The sequence below is a fragment of the Moschus berezovskii genome, chromosome 10 (assembly GCF_049115385.1).
Source record: "Moschus berezovskii isolate FMDL1 chromosome 10, NW_MosBer_1.0, whole genome shotgun sequence".
In the NCBI taxonomy this organism is placed as follows: domain Eukaryota; kingdom Metazoa; phylum Chordata; class Mammalia; order Artiodactyla; family Moschidae; genus Moschus; species Moschus berezovskii.
Genome location: NC_142469.1, coordinates 73480330 through 73506543, shown reverse-complemented (window position 1 = coordinate 73506543; position 26214 = coordinate 73480330). Strand labels below are relative to the sequence as shown.

The 26214-nt window shown below is 36.7% G+C and overlaps 1 protein-coding gene across 2 annotated transcripts in view; it reads left to right on the top strand.

Moving 5' to 3' along the window:
• Nucleotides 1-26214, top strand: part of PTPRK (protein tyrosine phosphatase receptor type K) — a 643642-nt gene that overhangs the window by 231872 nt on the left and 385556 nt on the right. For both annotated transcript variants that reach the window (XM_055433578.2, XM_055433577.2), the window contains exon 3: nucleotides 13237-13508. In XM_055433578.2, coding sequence (XP_055289553.2) covers nucleotides 13237-13508 — 272 coding nt within the window. The remainder of the gene's footprint in view (nucleotides 1-13236; nucleotides 13509-26214) is intronic.

The following is a 26214-nucleotide window of genomic DNA, read 5'->3' as shown; positions in this document are numbered from 1 at the left end:
TGTCTGTCATTATGAATTGTGAACTATGAGTTCATGCTGATGATTCATTGCAAATGGTAAGCCACTCCAATACTCTTGTCTGGAAAATCCCATGGATGGAGGAGCCCAGTAGGCTGCAGTTCGTGGGGTCGCTAAGGGTCAGACACGACTGACCGACTTCACTTTCACTTTTCACTTTCACACATTGGAGAAGGAAATGGCAACCCACTCTCCAGTGTTCTTGCCTGGAGAATCCCAGGGACGGGGGAGCCTGGTGGGCTTCCGTCTATGGGGTCACACAGAGTCGGACACGACTGAAGTGACTTAGCAGCAGCAGCAGCAACACATTGCAATGTTTATGCGAACTATACTCGTGAGGATTCTGGGTACCAGATACAATGCATGGTATTATCTGTATCTGTGCACACACTTGGTTGCATTTAGTGGATGCGTATCACCATGATTAGAGTGGTCACTTCCAGTTCATGGTACTTGTAGAGTTTAGTCACTACTTGTAGGACTATTTAAAAAGCAATTCCTTTTTTAAAAAAGTTAGGTAAACAGTTCTTAGGGAGGTATTTTTTAATATTATAGTTGGAAGGAAAAAAAAATGTTGGAGACATATCCCTGCTTCTGGTTATTCTCAAGGGGGAAAAACTTGATCCTATAATGTGTGCTTATGGTGTTTACACTTATGTTACGAATGTTACTGAAATCCTAAAGTACATCTCATTAGTAGATAGAGTCAGAAGTTTGAAGTTACTCAAAGTTCCCTCTTCCTTCTCCGTATTCTCCCTTTTGTGGGGAGGGTGGGGTGTGGGTTGGGAAACACCTGTGCTTGATTGTTGGTCAGAGTTCCCACTGCTACTTGTTTTTTGGCTGAAACTATTTTCTATTTTAGCTTCTACAGTAGGTCCCAGAGGGAAACTTTAAAAAGTTATTGTGGGAACAGAAATGCAACAATTTCTCAATGTTTATGTTCACTCATTGAGCCTTAAGTTAGCATTTATGAAAACAAAGTTCAACCCTTAGCTGCTCTCTGGACAGCAAGAGCCCTGTTGGAATGGAGGCCATTTGCGCACTTGCATCATGCAGTTTTTTTGGATATATTTAAAAGGAATGTTTTCTTGGAGGAATATCCTTGGGTGATTGTATTTGCTAAGAGAAAGTTGAATAAATTGTCCACAGTCAGAGGAGTATTTGCACACTATTTCTTTCCTTACCAGTGGTCGATATGGTAGTTCACAATTGACCAGGTATGTTTTGGGGGTTTCTTTTTCTTCTTCTTCTTTTTTTTTTTAAACTGTTTTTTTTTTTTTTGTTTGATTGTTTTTAAATAACAGCTGGATTGGCAGCATTGGAGAGATGGATTAGCTTATTTTAGAAAACAGTGTTATGCTTTATTCTAGTATTGGGGACCACTAATTCCACTAGAGCTATCAAAATTAATGTAGGCTCAGAAGACTTCCAAGGAGTCTTGTTTTTTTAAAAAAATTATATCATGTCCTTGAATTATAGAAGATTAATCATCTTGTGGCCAAAAGCAACAATCTTAACATTTGAAGTGATGATATCATTCTCTTTAACTTTTATGTTTTCTAGGACTTTAGTTTCTTTTGTCATATTTGGATGGTTTATGAAGATACCTGGGGAGACAGAAAATAAATATAACCCCCTTTTATTTTCCACCATGTGTTTCCCTCTTTTCTTTTGTCTTCCCAAATTTTGCATTTAAAGTGGAGGCACTTCTTCTCTTTTTTTCATCTTGCTTGGACCCTCTGTTTCTCCATACTCGATTTCTCATTTTTCTTTCATGTTTTATGTTCTTATTCTCTTTTGCCCCACCCTCTCCCCTCATCACTTTGTTTGTATTCTAAGGCAGGCACTGTTTTCAAAAACAAGCTCATTGATTTTTGGTTTAAATAACATTTTTTAAGTAAAAAAGTGAAAATACATTTTTACTTTGATCATTCCCATTTCTGTAATCCCTATAACAATCCTCTCAAAGAGTAATTTATTATATTTATGACATTTACTTTTTCTGGGACTGATTTTTATCAGTTAAGTGGTGGAAGAGAGGTAGATGGTTTGAGGTGGGTGGTATCAGTGCCAGGCTGCAGAATCAGGTCTCTGACTTCAGAGCATGACTATTTTTTTTTTTTTTTTAAACCATTTCATAGATAGGAACATGATTTCCTTGGAATGAGAATGAAATAAATCTTATTCCTTTTTTCCAAATCTTTTATAAAGAGTCTCCTATTGTGATTTAGAACTTTGAAAGTGAAAGTTGCTCAGTTGTGTCTGACTCTTCGTGACCCTATGGAATATGCAGGCTATGGAATTCTCCAGGCCAGAATACTGGAGTGGGTAGCTAGTTCCTTCGCCAGGGGATCTTCCCAACCCAGGGATCAAATCCAGGTCTCCCACGTTGCAGGCAGATTCTTTACCAACTGAGCCACCATGGAAGCCCAAGAACACTGGAGTGGGTAGCCTATCCCTTCTCCAGCAGATCTTCCTGACCCAGAATTGAACTTGGAATCCTGCATTGCAGGCGGATTCTTTACCAACTGAGTTACCAGGGAAATTTGGAACTTTAGAATTTAATAAAGGAAGCAACTTGGAACTCCTGTAGGCTGATTATCCTTGAACCTGAGAACTTAGCTGAGAAATCTCACTCAACTTGAGTTCTCTAATTGATCATCGCTTACCATTTGCTTATTCAGGAGTAGTTGTTGACTCTTGTTACTAATTCTGAGTCAAAATAAAGCCTTGTTCTCCAGATATATGGCGTATTAAAATTTTAAAATAGATTTTTGGTACCCTTAGGCACATAGTGACTACTGAGTAGAGTACTTTGTCTTTGGGGATATCCATTTATATGGAAATAAATAAATACTACACACTCATTCTGGACTGAGCTTAAGTTTTGGTCTTTCATTATTAACAGAATTAAGGTATATCCAGACAACAGGCTGAAATTGCTAATATGATATTTTGGCAGTTTCCAGAGACTTCTACCTTCTCCTACCTTTCAATGTTCTTTCCAGTCTCAGTTCCTTTGAGAAAGAAAGTGATGATGACAAAATTGGCTATAGAATAAAGACTCTCTTGCCTTTTGGGGTAAATGCAACTCTGATTATTCTCTCTGAAGTTGCTTTTCATTTTAGCAGCTACTTCTCAAAACATTTCAGTACCATATAATACAGAAACTCCACAAATTGGAGAGCCATGGTGCGAGTGCCAGAATTTCAGAAATTGGAAAGAAATCTTCCAACATGTGTGTGTGCATGTTCAGTTGTGTTCAACAGTTTGCAACCCCAGGAACTGCAGCCCACCAGGCTCCTCTGTCCTTGGAATTCTCCAGGCAAGAATACTGTAGTGGGTTGCCGTTCCCTTCTCTAGGGGAATCTTCCTGACCTAGGATTTGAACCTGTCTCCTGAGTCTCCTGCATTGGTGGGCAGATTCTTTACCATTGTGCTACCTGGGAAGCCCAATCTTAGTACAAGAAATCTTAAACTTATTTATCCTTTTACAACTGTTGCTAAGGTTAGGTGTGTATATGTCTTTCCAGTGTGTGTTTACCAGATTTTAAAGATAATAAGAGTGAAAGGGAAGGATTAGAAAGAAATAGGAAGGTGCGAGCTGGGAAGGAGGGTTGATTCACAGGGGATAAAAAGGGTTAGGTAGAGTTATGAAGGGAAGGGTTGAGAAAGGTTTGGCTGTCTCTGTATTGGGAGTTTTTAAGTTTATTACTTATTAACATTATCTCATTTTTAACCTTTGAAAATATTCTTTCATACATTTTCCAGTATGATTCTCCGAACTGTTTAACAGAGAAAGGAATGAATATGACTGAATGAACACATATTAAGGATCTGCCTAATCAGTGTGGTTTAGTACATCATAGACACAGTCTCATGTGGTCCTGACAGCTACCCTAAGGGCCTTAGGCATTTCAAGACAAAGAAACCAAGACAGTGAAAGGTTTAATTATTTGCCCAAGCTAGAGAGTTGAAGAGATAGGTGATAGTGGGTAGGAGAAACTGGCATCCTAAAAAATCCTGATGAGAAAAGTGCAGCAGGTTGTAAAATTTGTAAAATTTGCCTACCTTTAAGAGAGGGTAGGTGATAATTAATTCACACTTTTAATAGTAGGTTGCCCAGATTTTCTGTATCATAGAAGTGAAAATAAAAATTCAGGTGGTTATAAGTAAGGGCCAGTTGGGTTCATGCTTTTGCTGTCTAAGATGTTGTAGGGGAAGGAGATTAAACTGTAGTGCAGTGTTTGGCCCAGTTTCTAGATCTTAATGTGTAGCAGATAAACTTCCTGAGGTGACTAGTCTCTTAAGAAGGAAAAATGTTGTGCTCATTTCATCTGAAATCTTCATACAGTTCTGTGTTTTATGAACATGTTAGATGCTGTTCTTGAAGATAAAATACATTTTATTTTCAAATGTAAGATGGCTACCTAGAACAAATACAAAGCCCTTACTCAGGAATTAAAAGAAGTTTTATTCGTGCAGAAGGTTGATAAAAAAGTCCAGACAATGAAACAGACAGAGCTTCCCTGGTGGCTCAGACGGTAAAGAATACGCCTGCAATATAGAGACCTGGGTTTGATCACTGGGTTGGGAAGATCCCCTGGAGGAGGGCATGGCAACCCACTCCAGTATTCTCCCCATGGACAGAGGAGCCTGATGGGCACAGTCTATGGGTTCGCAAAGAGTTGGACATGACAGAGCAACTAAGCACACACACACACACAGATCAAGTTGTTGGGCTAGAATTCTGTGAAGTTGCAAGTTCAGTTCTTTTGTGTTGGAGCTTGAGGGATAAATATAATTTTTAAAAATGTGTGCCTCATTCTGTCTTTTAGAAACAAACTTAGTGGAAGGCATTATCTTAAGTAATAGAATGGGGGGAAGGAATAGTTAACAGATTTTGGGATCAACATGTACACTCGACTGTATTTAAAATGGATGATCAGCAAGGTTCTACTGTATAGCTCATGGAACTCTGCTCCATGTTACATGGCACCATGAAAGGAAGGGGAGTTTGGGGGAGAATGGATACATGTATATGTATGATTTCACTGTTCACCTGAAACTATCACAACATTGTTAATCGACTATGTATCAATACAAAATGAAAGGTTTTTAAAAAAGAAATAATAGAAGTTAGGCAGATGTTTGAAGAAAATAATAATAGACTGCAACAAAAGTGAGGGCACATCTGTCAACCTTACCAATATCATGGGATCTCTGGAGGGAAATGTCAGTATTGAAAACATTGTTTTGTTTTTAAGAACTTTGTTTAAAGTTATTTCAGATTTACTGTTTTTCTCCCTTCTTGTTGTCTTTGAAAAAACAGTACTGCTATAACTTTTGAAATTCTTCATTTTTTTGCTTTTTTCCCCTTCTTCTTCTTTTTTTTTTTTTGCTTTAGTTGAGTTCACTAAGACTTTACCTGTGCAGAATTCCTCTGTTAAGTGCTAGGAGGAAAAAGAGGTTTCTGATCTTGAAAAGACTGCATAAAAGCTGGGGAGGTGCTCTGATCGATATGGTACATTTGGTACATAAGAGAGCATTATGGAAGTGCTGCCGACATGCGAGCAGAAAGCACAAATAGGTGGTTTCCCGATGTCATAAAAACTTTCCACTCCGTGCTGAAGGCTCCTGACATTGTTCTAGAGTTTTGAATGAACAAGATAAAGTATGATTTTTCTGTGTGTGTGGAGTTTTTCAATTAGATAAACAAAGTGGATTCAGTAAATGGCAAGGGCTATGAAGGCAATAACAACGAATGGCATGTTAGAAGGAATCTTGGAAGGAACTACTTTATTAACAGACCAGGGAATGCTTCACTGATAGGTGGTATTTGAGCTGAGACCTGAACGATAAAAATAAGCCAGCTGAGGAGAAAGTATTCCAGGCAGAGGAAAACCCAGTGTTAAAACACTGATAACAGACATAAACTTGGATTTTTTAAAGGCAGAAGTCCACTGTAGCTGGAGCATGCTGAGGATGAGAAGGTAGGAGATAATGTGAGAGAGGAAGGCAGGGGCCAGGTTGTATTGACACTGATAGGTTAGAGTGAAGAGTTTGGGTTTAATTCTCACTATAGTGTGGAGATGAGAAAAGATGAATTGTTTTGGGAAAATCTGGCTGCCTGTAGAAAACTGTTGTAGGACTGCTAATGTAGAATTCATGAAACCTGTTAGGAGTCTATTGTAGTTCTCCGCCTGAGAAATGATAGGAGCTGGATGAACTAGCTAAGATGAAGAAATGTTGGATGGATTGAGGAGACAGTTTAGAGGCAATATAGATTGTTCGTGAAGTACAAGAAGAAAGTAAGGGAAAGATCAACCTGCTTTCTAGGTTCTTAGTTTTTGTAACTTGCTATATTATGTTGCCACCTAATCAGATGAAGCAAAATGGGATGAGGAGAGGTAGTTTGATAAAAGGAAATAAGAAGCTGAAAAATATTGTGAAAAGCAAGACATTGCCTTCAGTTTAGTAATGGCAACACAAATGCTTAGAGATATTAACCTTAAACAACAACAACAACAAAAAAATCATCCCAGGTGGATTGGGACCCAAATTGTGATTTCAGTTGTCACTGTTCTCTTTCTTATGGTCCTGATTATGGCTTCTTAAGCTGGCTGGGCATGAAACTGTATTAGTGTTCAGCGTTTTTAGTTTTTTCACATCAACAGTTTCTGGCATGTTTTTTGTTTTTACTGGGAAAACCTCACTCAATGCCAAGAACTAACTGTTTTGCACAGTGTGTTGGTGCTTTGGTAGCTTTTGATAACTGTTCAAAATGGTCTTCAGAACACACAGAAATGCTTTTCTTATTAAGATAGAACATTACTTAGACTTTGGACTTGGACTAGAACTATACAGTTGGCTCTTCCTGGGTCTGTTCTCAGCCTGTGTAATCATGAGCCGGTTCTTTCCAATAAACCTTTTTGTGTGTGTGCGTGTGTGTGTATCTATTTGTTTCTCTCATGAACCTTGATTAACACACTCTTTATATTTATACTGGTGCAAAAATATTCAACTTTTTCAATTTTTATTCTCCAGACATCCAAAATCTCAGTAAAGACTTTTGTTTCGTAGAGAATATCTATATACCATGCAGCAACTGAACGAGTAGATTCGGTATAAATAAGTACACTGATAAGGTTCTCATTATATCATGGAGTTGAAAAGAATTATTCATGTTAAAATATAATGATTCTTCACATGTACTCCAGGGACTGCTGTGGTTCCCCACGACCATGTCAGAGCATCTGTGAGGTCAAAACTACTGTCGTAATGACACTGTTTTTCTTCTCATTTACTCATGAGTGTATGGTATAATTTCTCAGAGGCTACATGATATTTGATATTACAATAAATTGAATGAAGATGATATCTTCTGTTAAGTTATACATTAAAGAGATTTGCAAAAATGTGCCTCCTTTTATACCATTTTTTGGCAAAATGTAATTTTTCATAAAGCTATTTTATTTGGGTTAATATATAATGGATTTATTTTTGTTAATTTTAACTGACTTAACAATTTTTTTGAAATTTCTTAGTTTGAATTTCTAGTATGATCAATATTGATAGAAATCACCGGAACAAAGGCTCTTTGATATTCTCAATATTTTTAAGACTGGAAAAGGGATCCTAAAACTAATATGTTTGAGAACCATTGCTCTAACAGAAGGTTTTATATATATAGTCAAGAGCGACTCTGATCAAAATGTTAAGTGTATACTTCCAAACATTATACTCTTCATCAAATGATTCTGTTTGGAAGCGATATAAATCAGTTCCAATTGTTTGCTTTATTTTTGTTGTTGTTCTGAGGTTTTCTGATAATTTATCTCACATGTAAGTAGAGTTGGTTCACTCTCAACAGTTATATTTTAAGAGCTAGTCTCTTTGTCTCCTCACTCATTCATTCATTCAACTAACCAACTAACTAGTATTCACTGAATTTCTATATGCTGGGTCCTTGTTAGATGTTATGTCAGTTCATTGCTGAGCAGTGCTAAACTATCCTTTATTATCTGCCCTGTAAGAGTGCGGCTTGACTCTTTAAGCATTTCTCCTTTGAAACTAGCACAGTGTTAGCTTTGTTAGTAGAGGGTCCTGAGGGGGCATTTTAGTGGAAAGGAACGTTTAACTCTTGATTGAGCTGTGTTTCTATTTTAGTTTCCTCTTGGTGGTCCCACAGGGCTAAACGTTTCCCAGTGCTTTCAGTATCTCAGAGATCTTTTAGCCCCAGTGCTGGCCTGGTGACTACCTTTCTTTTGCTCTCCCCAGCATTCACACAGCTCACCCCAAACTTGCTGTGTACAAGTATTTCCTGTTTGCTGGCAGGCGTGGAACAGCTCTAGCCTGAGTGACTCAGCCTAGTCTTCACCACCCAGTGGGCTGCAGCCACATCTTCTAAGCGAGTCTGATTTTCAGCAGTCTTTCTCCCTGTTCCACATTTTTTATTCCTTGGGTATTGCGGTTATCCTTTAGGGTTCTCTTTATACCTTTAACATCTCTATACTCTTGGATGAAATGATTGGATGGCTTCGTTGACTCAATGGACATGAGTTTGAGCAAACTCCAGAAGATAGTAAAGGACAAGGAAACCTGGTATACTGCAATTCATGGGGTCACAGAGTCGGATATGACTGAGCAACTGATCAACAACATCACCCTCTTATAGTTACTAATTCTTTATATTATACTTTTACTGTTACATTTTTTGTGTGTGTGGCTTTTTTCTTTTGATTGGACTCTTGAATGAATCATGTACTTTCTAAGAGAATATTATTACTCTTTTGCAGGATATAAATGTTCCTGTGTAAATTATTTAAGATTTGTGTAAAGGCAGTGTATAATTAAGGGATAGAACAAGAAAGGCTGAAACTGTATATCAAAGGCAGGGAAAGGTCAGGGTGGGCTGGGACTGAAGAAGAATAGTGTAATAATTGACTAGGGGCTAAGATGAGGGGAGGCTTTCTTATAAGAGATTGAACCCATTCTGGAGGAGGAACTGGTGTGATGTGTGGGGAGAACAGTGAGTGCTCTGTCAGGTTGCTGAATCTGGTTTGTGAAGAGAAGTAGTGAAAAGTAACAAAGATGTAGTACTTTGGGCAAGATCGTGGAACGTGTTGAGTACTAAGCAGAGAAGTGGAAGTTTCTCTCTGCTTACTTTACAGGGAAAATACAATGGCTTTTGAATAAAAGCTGACTTAATGAAAATATTGTTAGTGTTCAAAAAGAGATATATATATATATATATATATGAAGGAAGTTTAGGATGAAGTGTAGAAACCTATTTACCATTCATTATTTTCTTAGCAGTTAATCCTATTTTCTCTGTTACTATGTTTTTTTCCTAGATATATAGCATAAAGATAAAATTTTCATTAATACTGAAAATACATAGGACATTGTTTATCTAGATTTTGGACTGTGGTGTTTATGAATATGGAATGTGTTTTTTTTTTTTGGCTTTCTAAGTAAAAGCTGCTAAGTACTTGCAGCCTGTCTTTTTTAATGAATTGAAGTAAATAAGAAGGTCCTAGTTTTTGTATTGTTTTTTTCAAAAGCCAAGAAGCTGTTAATCTGTGGGATACAAATAGGATTAATTTTTAAAAGGCAAACAAAACAAAACAAATGCAGTGTTTATTTCCTAAGTATTTATCATTATCCATTTGATGGTCCTCATGTAAGATAGCATTCATGTAGTCTTTCTTTCTTTAAAGTACAAATCTATTGCATGCCTACTGTAGAACATTAAGGGAATATATGTGAACGACAATCAAACAGAAGACAAAGTACAACACCCCACTGCCCTGACAATACACTTGACATTTTCTGTGCATTTTTGTTTTCTTTCAGTTGTATCTACATGTTTATGTGTTCATATATGAATGCACCCAATCACTTATACCAAAGCTTTTATTTAATATAAATATATATTTTCATAAGTGAGTATAATATTTTATAACCTGTGTATTTTACCTAACATATTGTATTCTCCATTAAATGTTTTTAATAATATCATTTTTAATGACTGCATAAGTGTTCATCAAGCTTTTATAATTTTACAAATTGCCTATTATTGGAATTTTAAATACTTTTTCTTTTCCTTATTTTAATGAGGAAAATGAGAGTTATTTTTTTTTTAAGGCTTTATCTTTGTACATACATGTGATTATCTAGTGTACCTTCCTAGATTTGGAATTGCCAGAGTAGAAGGCATATAACTTTTGAAAGATTTTTGATTCTCATTGACAAATTGTTTTCCAGAAAGGTTATACTTTTTAAAAGTTTTAATTATAAGCATTTATGTTTTCTTCCTCTGTCTTAAATGATATATTTGAGAACTCTGTTGCTCAAGAGACTGTAAGGAATATTTGTAAGACCACACTAAAGAAGTCACATTTATTAAAAATTAGTACATTATATCTGTGTGCACACAGATGTTTCATTATTAAGCCTTGAGATAGCTAAATTACAGCTGAATAGAACTAAACGCATCAGAAATCTGAGGGATTAGTTAGCTGATAACTAAACAATAGTAAATATGCTTAAATTATAATGTGAAGAGTGAGGAAGTGCATATTACAGACTTTGTTGATTCCATGTCTTGGTAGTTATTCTGGGAGACTGTGGAAGTAATTTTTAGAAGTTGATAAGAATAGCATAGTGTTCTCTGTGTTTGGGATGATGGAAGGGAATCTTGTGTCAAACAGGCAGCTACCTCCATGGTGCCTACAGGGTAAACTGCCACTATATGAAGTCAGATGGCAGAAGGATTTAGATGGCTTTTTGATGCTACTGCTTGTTTCCTCCTTTCTGGAACTGTGAAATAAATGCATGATATTCCATAGCACCCCGAAAATGTAGCAATTGTCAGGCTACATTGAAAGAAGTTAATTTAGCAGAAACATTTTATAAAAATGAAATATCAACACTTCTAAAACTTTATTTAGGTTGCATTGAATGTCCTTGAAATGCTCAAACAATTTGGCAAGGTTTTGTTTTGTGACTTCTAATGATCAAATTGGAATTCTTACAAATTAATATACTTTGCTTATCCCATTTTCTTAATAAGAAAATTATTGTAGAAGTGCAACTGGCTGAAAATGGCTAAATGGTCTTAATGGTAAATATCATACTATATAAATAAAATGTGAGACAAAACATTTTATTTCAAAGTTTATTTCATAATGGAAGAAAATAATTATTTGAAAGCCTGTAAGTCATTTAGAGAGCACTATTTGAGAACTGACAGAAGTCATAATTGATGCAGACTTGTAAAAATAATTTAAATCCACTAATGCCATAGTGTGTCACTGAGAAAATAGTGATAGCCATGGAAAAATAGGTCGCTATGTTTGTGAAGAAGCTGAGGCCCAATAACACTAAGTCACTTATCTATTATCTCATATCTGGTCCTTCTTAAAAGCCATAATTGATCTGTGAGTATAACCCAGAACAGAAGCATCCTGCTTCTATAAATTGGGTTGGGATTCAGAATATCTTATTTAGAAGAAAAGGACATAATTTCTTCAGAACATACGAGGATAGTTTATGAATGTGCAATCTGTGAAAATTGGGAGCGGGGGAAGAAGAGAAAAGAAAAGAATTTCAGGTTACAAGAGAAGAGGAGAACTGAGAAAAATTAAGGGAAAGTAATGTCAATGATGATCACTATAGTAAGCTTATTCTGTCCTTGGCCTAAATAACTAACAGTGTTATCACTTGAAATCTTTACAAAAGTTCTGAATCATATAATACTCATTGACCAGGAATTGGTCAGACTTGAAATCTTGAAATTTTGGTTTCTTAAATAGTTGAAGCCCTCCTATGTGCTATGATTTGAACTTGTAAATTGAGTGTTAATTGAACTGGGTTGATGGGTAGTCAATGAGTGGTTAGTGTGCCATGGAAGCAGTTACTATGTTTTAAGGAGGGGACACAGAGGGTTGATTTGTCAGGTTTGTCAAGAAGAGAGGTTTGATTTTTCAGGTTTGTCAGGTTTGTCAAGAAGAGAGGTCAAACTGTAACCCTTGTAACGCTGGGTTCTGTGACACTACATATAATACATTTTGAGGGGGTGTTAAAATTACACCCTAGGGAAAAATATTTTACAATAAAATTTGTGTTCTACCTTAAGTGTGATAAATAGGTATCATTTCTTGAAATGTAAATATTTACATTTTTGTAATATATGTATTCGTTAACATCCACAGGGACATGAGAAAAACTGGGTGTTTTTTTTTTAAAGCTCCTTGGACCAATATCAATGTTAATGTTAATGTTCAAATCCCATTTTTACACGTAGCTCTGTATGACTTTGCTTGCCACACAAAGCGTGTGTGTTTGAGGGTGGAAATATGAGGAACTGGGAGGTTGAGATTCTTTATGTTCTTTTCCTCCTCCTGTTAGATTTCCAAATGAATATTTATTAAGCCAAAGGTAGTGGAGTATATTAGTGATTTCAAACCAGGTATCTGGCAGCTCTATAAAACCATAGAGACTATTGCAGATTCAAGGACAATAGGAGTGGTGATTAGCTGTCAGCTTAGCGGAAGAGGCTCCAAGTAGGTGAATCTGCTTTGTGTCAGATTCTCAGTTCTAGAAATTTTGACATTTTACACTTCAGTCCTCACACTTAGACTGCAAAGTATCCTTATTCCTTGAGCAAGTCCCGAGTTCTTAGTACATTACAAAAGGTCACACAACTTGCTTATATGATGATCTTGGGATCTAAGATCAGAAATTCCAGTGCCTGTACTCTTAGCCCCTCTCTGCGTTAGAATTATGGATGGGGAAAGAATAATACACTCCATCTGTAAATCAGTCCAATAATACATTTCTTTGATTGTTTGCTAAAAGACCTTTGTTTAGCAAGAGTAGAGATAATTTAGGGTGGGAATCTGGATTGAACCCGGCTCTGCATGATCTGTTTGACTTTAAGTTACTAATTGTGCCTCAGTTTCCTAATTTGTTGTGGAGAGTAAATTAATTTGTACATGTTATGTACTTTGAACAATGTCTGTTACCCACTATGAATTCAATTCATCTATTCACTTGTTTGATATCTTTCTATATCTCTGTTCTGGAAGACATAGTCTTTTTAAATTTAATACTCAGAATAGATTGGTATCATTTTTAGCTTTATTTCTGTTATTATATTTTCCCTTTTGCTTATATATCTATTTGGTCTTATTTTTTGTGATATCATTTCAGGTTCCTATATGATAGTGGACTCGTCAGATCATGATCCTGGAGAAAAAGCCAGACTTCAGCTGCCTACAATGAAGGAGAATGACACTCACTGTATTGACTTCAGTTACCTGTTATACAGCCAGAAAGGGCTGAATCCTGGCACTTTGAACATATTGGTTAGGGTGAATAAAGGACCTCTTGCCAATCCAATTTGGAATGTGACTGGATTCACGGGTAGAGATTGGCTTCGGGCTGAGCTAGCAGTGAGCACCTTTTGGCCCAATGAATATCAGGTAATCATCTGTTCTTTTCTGGTTCATGATTTGATGTCATTGGATCTCACTGTGTATATAATACTTAGAGGTAAATACTAGCCCCACAGGGATGAGAGATGATTTCTTTAGTCCTCCTCCACCACTGTTCTTGAGAAAATGTTTAAATATATTGGCACAAAATCTTCAAAGTACAGAAGATATTTCAACATATGGAAAAAGGTAGTTTAGGTACAAAATGTGTTGGTTATTTGGCAAAGAGCTGCTTATTGACAGACATGTTTCTGTATCTCTGTTCTGGAAGAAATAATCTTATTGAGCTGAGCATAATATTCAGACTGGATTGGTTCAATAGCTTCCTGAAAATAATATTCAAAAAATAAACATGAAATGAGGCTTCATGAAATATGTTATCTAAGGAGAGGCATCTTCAATAATTTAAAAATATTTTGTCAATTACATAAAGTTAAAAAAAAGCAAACAAAACCTCACCAGGAATTTGAGTTCTGGCCTCAAGATAAAACTGAAGGATTTCAGTAAGAGTTTAGAGTCTTCATTCTAGTGACTAAGTGACTGCTTCATTCTAGCCCATTGCCACTTGACTGTCTTAATTACTCATTATGACTTGAAAGTCTCTCTGTATATGACCTATCAGGACTTTTCCAGCCCAACCATTAAAAAAAAAACAACAAAAAACTTGGTCCATATGTTGGACCAGCCAAACGTGGTCTTTGGATTCCACTCCCCACAAATGCTTGATATAATTATGAGTAAACTGGACAATGAATAGTGTCAGTAGCTACATGTGAGTTGTGTGACTGAGTTTATATGGTTTAACCAAAAATGTCCATTTACCAGTTTGGAAAGTTGTTAAGTAATCTTCATGTGAGGTTCAGTACCTGGTAACAGAAAGTTACTTCTCCTGAAAATTCACTTCTGTGCTAAATCTTGGAATTTAAACTTTTAAAAGATTTACCTGTTTGTAGCTTATTATAGAGCTTAACAGAGATGGATTATGTAAAAGTATATTTTTGTTATCATTAATGAATAATTTATAAGGTAATAACAGTTTTTTTCTGCTTTAAAAAAAAAGCATGTTAAGCTTATCTTTATTCCTGGAAATGGGCTAGGGAATCAATCCATTGTTTTAATTGCTTTGTTTTTGAATTGATTTTTTGTTTGTTTTATTAAAAGTCTCTTACTTCATAGTTATAGTTCTAATGGTAAGGTTCTCCGTTGAGGGTTACGTGTCTATGAAGATTTCAGTGGATTCTTTAGGTGCTAGTTGATTCCATTATTCCTGAGCAGAAGGATGTTTCTCGGCAATCCTGGAGATCCATCTGCTTCTTCAGGGCACACAGCTCTGGGGGGGCTGCTTATGTGGTAGGTGAGTGATTGGAGCTGTGTAAAACTAATGCTAAAAGCACTGAAGCAAGATTAATGGGCTCATCTCTGACAACAGTGGGCTGATGGCTGTCATTGCTGGGTCAACCTCACAGCACATTATCTTTATACTAATTTCTTTATAATCTGTTACTGGAGCTTACCACAACACTGAAAAGAAAAAGCTCTGATTCAGCAAAATAAATCTGTCAATGAATTCAGCCTCCTTCAAATAAGTTAAAGCTCAGGTAACAAATCTAGCTGAGATATTAAAAATTTGGATTCTAGAGTCCGGTTGCTTATATTCAACCCTGATTTTTGTTTGCTACCTTCATAGATAGTTCATTAAAGAATGAAATTGTTAGTTATATCTTTGGAAATAAAAACCGATAGAGGTAGATTTTGGTAAATTCAACAAATAATGCATCTATGGTATCATACTGCTGATCCTTTGTAACTTAGAAATAGCACACATTATGCTTTCTCCTGTTTTTTGGTAAGATCTATCTTTGAATCATTGATATAACATTTTCTTTCTTTCTCTCTCTTTTTTTTACCAACTTGTAATTTCTATTTTATTTTGTTATTATTAATTGAAATATAGTTGATTTACAATGTTATGTTAATTTCTTTTAAAAAAAATTATTTATATTAATTGGAGGCTAATTACATTATTGCATTGGTTTTGCCATACATTGACGTGACTCTGTTAACTTCTGCTCTACAGCAAAATGATTCAGTTATATATATATATTCTTTTAAATATTCATTTCCATTATAGTTTGTCACACTTTACTGAATATAGTTCCATAGTAGGACCTTTACTGAATATAGTTCCACAGTAGGAACTACAAAGTAGTTCCACAGTAGTATTCTATTTGTAATAGTTTGCATTTGCTAACTCCAAACTGCCAGTCCATTCCTCCTTCCCCCAGCCCCTCCCCCCATAACATTTCCTTAACGGTGCAGATTTCTGTAATGTTACTTTTAATGTTGAGTTATAATACCAAGAACTGGATGAATGTTTCTTTGTTCAGTCTCATTTTGCATGACAAAGCTGCCTAGGTTACTTGTACCTGCGGTACTTTTAATAAAACTGTGTAAAAGGAACCTGTGCAAGTTTCAACCTGGCTAGTGAGATCTTTTTGGAGATCTCTTTGAGGAAATGATTGCTAAATACATAGAACCTGTGGGTAAATGTCTCTTTGTTCCAGGCTAAAATTTGAGCAATAGATCATTTCTTACGTGATTACTTCCACATTCTTTTCCTTAACCTGCAAAACTTAACAATCAATGAGAGAAAATATCAGAGTAGAATATTTTTTATTCATGTGCTTAGTGCTCAATAAATTAGTTGATTGATGTTTTCATTGATTTTTGTCATTCAGATACTGGTAGTATCTGTATATCAGTTATTAGAAGCAACTGTATTTATGTAGGATTTTTGCTATTAGGAAATAACATGAGAAACTTTTGACTATTGCTTAATGCATAATCTTTATGTATTTTTAAAATAAAAATATAGCCATTTCAATGGGCCATTTTACAAGTCTACTCTTTATTCTTAAAGAAATACCATTTGTTTTTAATTTTTCCAGACTCTAGTTTAAGTAGAATTGTGATATTCATAGAAATTGATCTCCTTGGTTCCACAATTTTCTCAACTTCTCTTCTCCAGAGATCTTACACTCTCTGGACTTCTTTAACCTTTTTTTTGTTTGTTTTAACTTTCTCATTTTTCTGACTCCTTTTCTTTTGTTTGTCTGGTGAAGATGCCTATCTTTCTTTGCTTGAACCATTCTGTATCTGACCACCCATCTTGTGCAACCCCTTTTCACCCAACTTTAATAATAACAACAGAAGCAATCAAAAATATGCTGAGAATACTACTACTTTTAATTATTAATAGTATGGGATAACCTTTGTATAAAAATCACGATCCTGAAAGTGAAGACAAATGCTTCTTACAAGCCAGTCCTTCTCTTTTCCATTTTTCTGTTGAACTTAATATCTGAAAAAGATACAATATATCTTTGGTATGGTTTTCCCTTCCAACAGATTCCATTTTATCAGATGCCTAAAGAGAAGATTGATGTGGTAATTTAATTACTAGGTTTCAACCTCAAGAAACCTCACATTTGAAAAAAAATACATGAAATTGTGAAGTAAAGGCAAAAGTGATTCTTTGAATAATGAATTTTGGTTGCCTGGAAGATTAGGATAAGGGCCCATGGACTCTGCGGCCAGCACTTCCCAGGTGAATCTTGACTCTCCTATTTAGCAGATGTGCAGCCTTGGGGGTATTCTTTAATCTGTTTGACAGTACTTTCCTCATCTGAAAAATGAGGATCACAACAGTATCTGTTTCACTGGGTTTTCTAAGTGTTAAATGAGTTAATACATACAGAGTGTTTAGAAAACACTCTCTAGTAGGTGTTTATAGTAGTAAATTACTCATAGAGTGGGTGTTTATCATAAATTAGGTTAACATTATGATGAATAAATAAAAAATGACGAACTCTATTGGATTTAATAACTTCTCAGCATTTTTCTTTAATTGTGAAACATACTATATATTTTTTTTAAATAGCAGATTTAGGGTCATAGCCAATTTGAGAGGAAGGTACAGAGACATCCTTATGTATCCCTGGTTCCCACACATGCATAGCCTCCCCCATTATCAACTCCTCCCAGAGAGGTGTGATTGGTGAACCTGTGTTTGTTATGATACCTATATTGACACATCATAGTCACTCAAAGGCCTTCCCCGGTGACTCTAGAGGTAAAGAACCTGCTTGCCAATGCAGGAAACATAAGAGACTCATGTTCAATCCCTGGGTTTGGGAAGATCCCCTGGAGGAGGGCACGGCAATCCATTCCAGTATTCTTCCCGGGAGAATCCCATGGGCAGAGGAGCTACAGTCCATAGGGTCTCAAAGGGTCAGACATGACTGAAGCGATGTAGCACAGCACAGCACGATCACTCAAAGTCTGCAGTTAATTTTAGGGTTCACTCTTGGTGTTATACATTCTAAGACTTTAGACAAATATATAATGACATATATTCATCATTGTAGAATCAGAGTATTTTCGCTGCCTGTAAAGTCCTTTGTGTTATACCTCCCCTGTCCACCCCACCCTCTTTTTTTCAGGTTTTTAATTTATTAAAATGTCTGATTTTTTTGCACATTATTAGCACATCACGGAGAAGTACTCCAGTACTCTTGCCTGGAAAATCCCATGGACAGAGGAGCCTGGTGGGCTGCAGTCCATGGGGTCGCTAAGAGTCGGATACGACTGAGCGACTTCACTTTCACTTTTCACTTTCATGCATTGGAGAAGGAAATGGCAACCCACTCCAGTGTTCTTGCCTGGAGAATCCCAGGGACAGGGGAGCCTGGTGTGCTTCCGTCTATGGGGTCGCACAGTCATGCTAACTTCTGGAGATACATAAGTAAAACCCGTCTTTTCCTGAAGCTTTCAGTCTAGCTTGGCCCTATAAAAATGTAAAGGTAAATACATGGAAAGATAAAAATGTTACTCAGAGGTGGGGTCTGCCTTTAAGGAGCCTCATCCAGATGGGCATGTGAGATGTGTGTGGATAACACTTTGAAACAATATATATTTAATAGCAATTATTAAATGACTTAAGAGGGATAGATATAAAATGAGGTGGGAAAAATGAAAACAAAAGAATTGTTTCCAAAGTAATTTGAGACAGAAATGGAGCTAGCATTCTTGCCTCTTGATTTCTCTGTTCCTTGATTAGTTTGCTTTCTAGCGTATCTGTTTTGGTTAACCAGCACTGTCTATAGTGAAACAGGACAAGCAAATGTGAATTTTATTTCTGACATAAGCATTGCAGTGACACAATAATACATAAGGAATTATTTCTCACCTGTGTCTTCAGAACAATAGATGTCTTTTTACCTTAGTGTACTAATTATAGAAAGTATCATATTGCATGCATTTTATTTGCCATGGTTACAAGTTGCTAATTCCTCCTCTTTTTATCGACCTTGAGTAAGTACTGTAAATTTTTAAATTGCTCTCTAAACAGAAGCAAAAAGAAAGAAAACAAAGAACAACCCAAATATCATGAGGTATTATCTCAGTGTTAAATCTCAACAGAAGACTATCAGGCCTCTAAGAATATAATTTTCTCCACTCTGGAAATCTGACCTGTCTTGAATGTGTAAAACTAAATTCTGCTTTGGGATTAAATCCATTAGTTTCTTACTGAACAGTGAGGTTGTTACCAAATGAGGCAGGCAGACATAACTTCCAAAACTATTAGTGGAAACCTAATCTGCTGTTTTCCATTAACTGGGTGCACATCATTAATCACAAAAATGATGCGTGATGAAAACTACAGGGGTTTGGCCTGAAATTGGAAAGTGATATTATAGCAGAATGTGCTTTTTTTTTCTCACCCCCTGATTCACTGAGAAATAAACACTGAACTTTTACAAGCCATTTTCTTCTTAACATTTTCCACTGGTTTAAAAAAAAAAACAAAACTGTTAGAACTGGACAAGCATGGGGTCTTTTATTTTTGTTTCCATTTTAAAGGTTTATGTTAACATGTATTGCACTGATATTTTGGCAGTGGAATGTTTGTTGCACTCCAGAGATACTGCTGCTTTGGATCCAAGAAGATTGGGACTTAAACCAAATGACTGTTTACATAAATAAAAAGTCTCTAAAAGATTGCTCTTGAAGGAGAGGGGCTGAAATAAGAGCATGCTCATGAACCATCCATGCAAAGCACGAGGAAAAGAGGATAGCACTCCTGTGCCATAGCTCTTGGGATGCTTCCAATTTTTACTGGTCTTTATCCAACCATGTAGAGCCCCACTGCAGAAAGGAGGGTAGGAGTATTTTTCTTTCCTAGATGGATTTTCTTTCCTAGTCTGCTTGAGGCACCTTAACAAAATACTACAGAGTGACTTAAATAACAGAAATTGATTTTTCTTATGGCGTGAAGGCCAAAGATCAAAGTGTTGGTCTATTGGTTTACTGGTGAGGGCTCTCTTCCTGGCTTGCAGATGCCTACCTTCTCCCTGTGACCTCACATAATAAAGAGAGAGTGCTCTGGTGTCTCGTCCTCTTCTCCTATGGGCAACAGGCCAATCGGATTAGGGTCCCACTCTTCTGACCTCGTGCTAAGTCACTTCAGTCATGTCCTACTCTTGCGACCCTATGGACTATGGCCTGCCAGGCTCCTCTGTCCATGGGACTCTCCAGGCAAGAATAGTGGAGTGGGTTGCCACGCCCTTCTCAAGGGGATCTTCCCCACGCAAGGATTGAACCTCAAATGCCTCCTGCATTGGAGGCAGGTTCTTTACCACTAGCACTACCTGAGTTCTTAATTACCCCCTAAAGGCACAGTCTCCAAATACAATCACATTTGCAATTAGGATTTCAGCATATGAATTTGGTGAGGTGTCATAGGGGACACAATTTAGTCCATAACACTAGGTATATCTTATAGGTGTAATATCATCATTTACAACCATTGTAAATGACTCTGGCTCATTATTTTATATGACAGTATTGCAGATATTATTCTATTCAGTAGTCATTCTACTCACTTTTTTCTGATACTTTTCCACCTTACTTACTTCCCCAACTTACTTTGCAGATAAGAGTGGCACAGCACTGGCCAATGAGTTACGATGAAAAGTCAACTGGGAGACTTCTGGGAAAGATGTTATTCCCTGATTAAAAAGAGATCATGTTGTTGCATGAAAACATGATGCTTGGCCCTACTGCAATTATTTTGTTACTCAGAGAAAGAAGATAACAAATTGAGGGTAGCAGAAGAAAGTATGGAAGGAACCAGGGTCCTACTCTCAGGCAAAATGACAACAACAATAGCAATAACAATAATATTATAGCAATTTTAGTTGAGTATTCTCCCATGCAGTTTAAGACATCCTATTATATCATGTCATATCTTTGTTGACCTTTCAGACAATCCCACCTGTCAACACATTGTTTGTAGGTAGCACAAGAGAGATATATGACAAAATTAAAAGCACTTGTATCTGTCTATGAATGAAGCAGTTAATATTTTTCAGTCCGGTTTAAAAAGAGAAGACAAAGCTATATACCTGAAAATGTAAATAGAACTATGATAGAATCAGTCAATGATTGAAAGGAATAGAAAGAAAGGTAGGAAGGATAATTTGCTGAGTTTCTACTACGTATAAAACACTGAGCTGGATACTTCCATATATGTCACCTTTACCTTGTTTTAATACTTGATCAAGTGTTAAGTGAATGTTTCTTATCTTCATGGATGGACTAAGTTGTTGATTATGAAGTGGTCAAAATTATTCCCCTTTTCCTCTTTCCTAGTTTACTTTTGCTTTAAAAAATTTGGACTTCAGCCATATCAGTGACATCTGAAGTTAATCATAACTTAATAGGCTTATTGAACTTCTGGTAACAGTATTTGCCTAACATGGGCATTCTGGCTCATTTTTACAGTAGCACCATACCTTCTGTTTGATGGGCTGTTAACAAAACAGCTTTCTGCTGCTCATTTTTACTCTTAGTGTTTCCCTGTTTGTTTCACTGAAAGTACTCCCAATAGATTTGACAAAACTTCCACATTATTAATGTCATTGTTTTTCTTTAAAATTATCATCCTGTGAGGGTGACTTCTCTCTGGTTGTGGCAGTGATTTGCCTTTATTATAAAACACCTGCTTTACTTTTCCTTTGGATTCTGTTTGCTTTGATTCATTGATGAAAGATACAGTGTGTAAATAAATTAAGAAAAGAGTCCTAGTAACACAATTACTATTGCAAGTATATGACAGAAGTCTCTTGTTATTCTACTATATCATACTTGTTTTCATTTAGTGTAGCAGGAACTGCCAAGTATCCCTTCATTAATCCTTTTGAGAAATATTTCCATGAATTAATGCACTTCCCATTTAACAGACTGGAAAAATAATGAGCAGTAAGCAGAATTAGGCAGTGTTTGTTCAGTTGATGACTTTTCTTAGGAGTTTGTTTCATCCAAGGGGATTGAGGAAGACACATGTTCCACAGAGTGGAGTAGATGCCCATATTTCTCTTGCTCACTCACTTGTGATCAGCTCAGCTTGTTGATTCCAGATTAATGCAGTTCTGATTCCTTGTTTTCCATACCTGTTTATCCATCCACTCCAATATTCTTGCCTGGAGAATCCCATGGACAGAGGAGCCTGGTGAGCTGCCGTCAATAGGGTCACAAAGAATTGGCAACTGAACACCCACAAATGGGCTGAGCTTCATTTACCAAGATGAACAAAAGTATATATCCTACTGGAACAGATTGATTAGATTCATTGCAGCCAAAGATGGAGAAGCTCTAGGCAGTCAGCAAAAACAAGACCGGGAGCTGACTATGGCTCAGATCATGAACTCCTTATTGCCAAATTCAGACTTAAATTGAAGAAAGTAGGGAAAACCACTAGACCATTCAGGTATGACCTAAGTCAAATCTTATATGATTATACAGTGGAAGTGAGAAATTGATTTAAGGGATCAGATCCGATAGAGTACCTGAAGAACTATGGACGGAGGTTCGTGACATTGTGTAGGAAGCAGTGATCAAGATCATCCCCAAAAAAAAGAAATGCAAAAAGGCAAAATGGTTGTCTGAGGAGGCCTTACAAATAGCGGAGAAAAGAAGAGAAGTGAAAGGCAAAGGAGAAAAGGAAAGACATACCCATCTGAATGCAGAGTTCCAAAGAATACAAGGAGAGATAAGAAAGCCTTCCTCACTGACTAATGCAAAGAAGTAGAGGAAAACAGTAAAATGGGAAAGACTAGAGATCTCTTCAAGAAAATTAGCGATACCAAGGGAACATTTCATGCAAAGATGGGCACAATAAAGGACAGAAATGGTATGGACCCAACAGAAGCAGAAGATATTAAGAAGATGTGGCAAGGATACAAAGAAGAACTGCACAAAAAAGATCTTCACGACCCAGATCATCACAATGGAGTGATCACTCACCTAGAGCCAGACATTGTGGAATGTGAAGTCAAGTGGTCTTAGGAAGCATCACTATGAACAAAGCTAGTGGAGGTGATGGGATTCCAGTTAAGCTATTTCAAATCCTGGAAGATTATGCTGTGAAAGTGCTGCACTCAATATGCCAGCAAATTTGGAAAACTCAGCACTGACCACAGGACTGGAAAAGGTCAGCTTTCATTCCAATCCCAAAGAAAGGCAATGCCGAAGAATGCTCAAACTACTGCACGATTGCACTCATCTCACACGCTAGTAAAGTAATGCTCAAAATTCTCCAAGCCAGGCTTCAGCAATATGTGAACCGTAAACTTCCAGATGTTCAAGCTGGTTTTAGGAAAGGCAGAGGAACCAGAGATCAAATTGTCAACATCCACTGGATCATCAAAAAAGCAAGAGAGTTCCAGAAAAACATCTATTTATGCTTTGTTGACTATGCTAAAGCCTTTGATTGTGTGGATCACAATAAACTGGAAAATTCTGAAAGAGATGGGAATACCAGACCATCTGACCTGCCTCTAGAGAAATCTGTATGCAGGTCAGGAAGCAACAGTTAGAACTGGTTATGGAACAACGGACTGGTTCCAAATAGGAAAAGGACTACATCAAGACTGTATGTTGTCACCTTGCTTATTTAACTTATATGCAGAGTACATCATGAGAAATACTGGGCTGGATGAAGCACAAGCTGGAATGAAGATTGACGGGAGAAATATGAATGACCTCAGATATGCAGATAACACCACCCTTAGGCAGAAAGTGAAGAAGAACTAAAGAGCCTATTGATGAAAGTGAAAGAGGAGAGTGAAAAAGCTGGCTTAAAACTCAACATTCAGAAAACTAAGATCATAGTATCTGGTCCTGTCACTTTCTGGCAAATAGATGGGGAAACAATGGAAACAATGACAGACTTTATTTTTCTGGGCTCCAAAATCACTGCAGATGGGGACTGCAGCCATGAAATTAAAAGATGCTTGCTCCTTGGGAGAAAAGTTATGACCAACCTAGATAGCATATTAAAAAGCAGAGATGTTACTTTGCCAACAAAGGTCTGTCTATTCAAAGCTATGGTTTTTCCAGTGGTCATGTATGGGTGTGACAAAGGTTTGATGCTTTTCAACTGTGGTGTTGGAGAAGACTGTTGAGAGTCCCTTGGACTGCAAGGAGATCCAACCAGTCCATCCTAATGGAGATCATTCCTGAGTGTTCATTGGAAGAACTGATGCTGAAGCTGAAACTCCAGTACTTTGGCCACCTGAGGCAAAGAACTGATTCATTAGAAAAGACCCTGATGCTGGGATTGATTGAAGGTGGGAGGAGAAGGGGACTCCAGAGGATGAGATGGTTGGATGGCATCACCGACTCAATGGACATGAGTTTGAGTAAACTCCAGGAGGTGGTGATGGACAGGGAGGCCTGGCGTGCTGTAGTCCATGGGGTTGTAAAGCGTCGGACAGAACTGAGTGACTGAACTGAACTGGGACAGAATCTCTAGCCAAACACAAAAATACAGGATGCAAGAATCATTTCCTTCTAATCCATTTAGAATTCAGTTCAGTTCACTTCAGTCGCTCAGTCATGTCAGACTCTCCGCAACCCCATGAATCACAGCACGCCAGGCCTGCCTGTCCATCACTAACTCCTGGAGTTCACTCAAACTCAGGTCCACAGAATCGGTGATGCCATCCAGCCATCTCATTCTTGGTCGTCCCCCTCTCCTCCCGCCCCCAACCTTTCCCAGCATCAGGCTCTTTTCCAGTGAGTCAACTCGTCGCATGAGGTGGCCAAAGTATTGCAGTTTCAGCATTAGCATCAGTCCTTCCAATGAACACCCAGGATTGATCTCCTTTAGAATGGACTGGTTGGATCTCCTTGCAGTCCAAGGGACTCTCAACAGTCTTCTTCAACACCACAGTTCAAAAGCATCAATCCATCTGACAATGCTGTACCATTTGTAAATGCAATATCATATCAATAAGAAAATTATAGATAACAGGATAAATCAGTTCCTCCTCAGTTATTTTGTCTGCTTACTTTGATGGTTAATTAGAATTGGTGTTTGTTTTCCATGGGCTTTCGAGTTTATGTACAACTTTTAATCTCTATGCCTCCTCTGTGCATTTTCTTGTCAAAGACTGATTTTTCTTATTTTAGACTGCACGTGGTGTATAACAAAATATCTCCTCATCAAGGGAAAAACAAAACTAAATTGGGTGACATTATGTTTTTATCTAAAATTTAATTTTTTTGCTGTGGTGATTTGAGTTTCCATTCTTAGAACATAATGGAAAATGGAAAGGTTGTAATTATGTCTTTTAGTATAAGCTTTTCAACTGAAGGAATGCAGTTGGTAGAAAATTAAAAGGAAATGTCAGATATATTTGTAGTTTTTATCTATTGTACTATTTCTTTTGATAATGTATAGAATAATTATTCTGTTGTTAGTAATACAAGTGGGAAATTAAAGGAAAATAAACCCTGGACTTGTAAATTAAAACATCCACTTATGTAATCTAGTGGACAATTTGTGGTTCATTTTAGCCGTCTTGATTTGCAAAAGGAATTTTTAAAACTGTCATTGTAAAACTAGCTACTACATATTATTTCTGCATTTAGTTATATAAATAACTGTTACACACACCAATGGAATTCCCTGATGAGATTTAGATTCCTAATATTCTTTGAGTGATCTTTTAAAAAATCATTCTTCTCAGGTTTCTCAAAGCGGGAAATCAATTCTCATTTTATGTTAAAAATAAGATATATAGTCATAAATTTATACCAGGTAATGATTCAATAAAATAATAAAGAGTTGAATATTTCTATCACCTAGAGATCAAAGATTGGTTCAAACTTAAACATCTTTAGATCCTGGAGTTTTGCAACAACAGCAGAAATATAATACTTGGAAACAGATATAGCGATTCTCTGGGTTAATATTTATTAAGACATTTTTGGTTTGGCTGTGAACTTCAACTAGTTAAACATATGAAGAGGTGAAGCCAGTTTAGGTCCATAAATATTGGAGTGAATTTCTACCCTGTTTTGTTTTGGTTGCTGTTCATTTTCTATGTTTTTCTCTCTTGTTATCTACTGCCTTGTTTTGGGGAGGGGAGAGGTTGTAAGCAAAACATTAAACACATAACCAAATAACTAATTTTTGAGTATGTCTATTATGTTAAATATTGTGGCATGATCCATGAGAATTAGAAGGAGATGGTCTCTCTCTCTCTCTCTCTGTCTGGTAGAGAATAAAGGTGAGGGCATTTTATATATTGGATAAAGTTTTAAACTAGAAGTTTTTCAGTCTTTG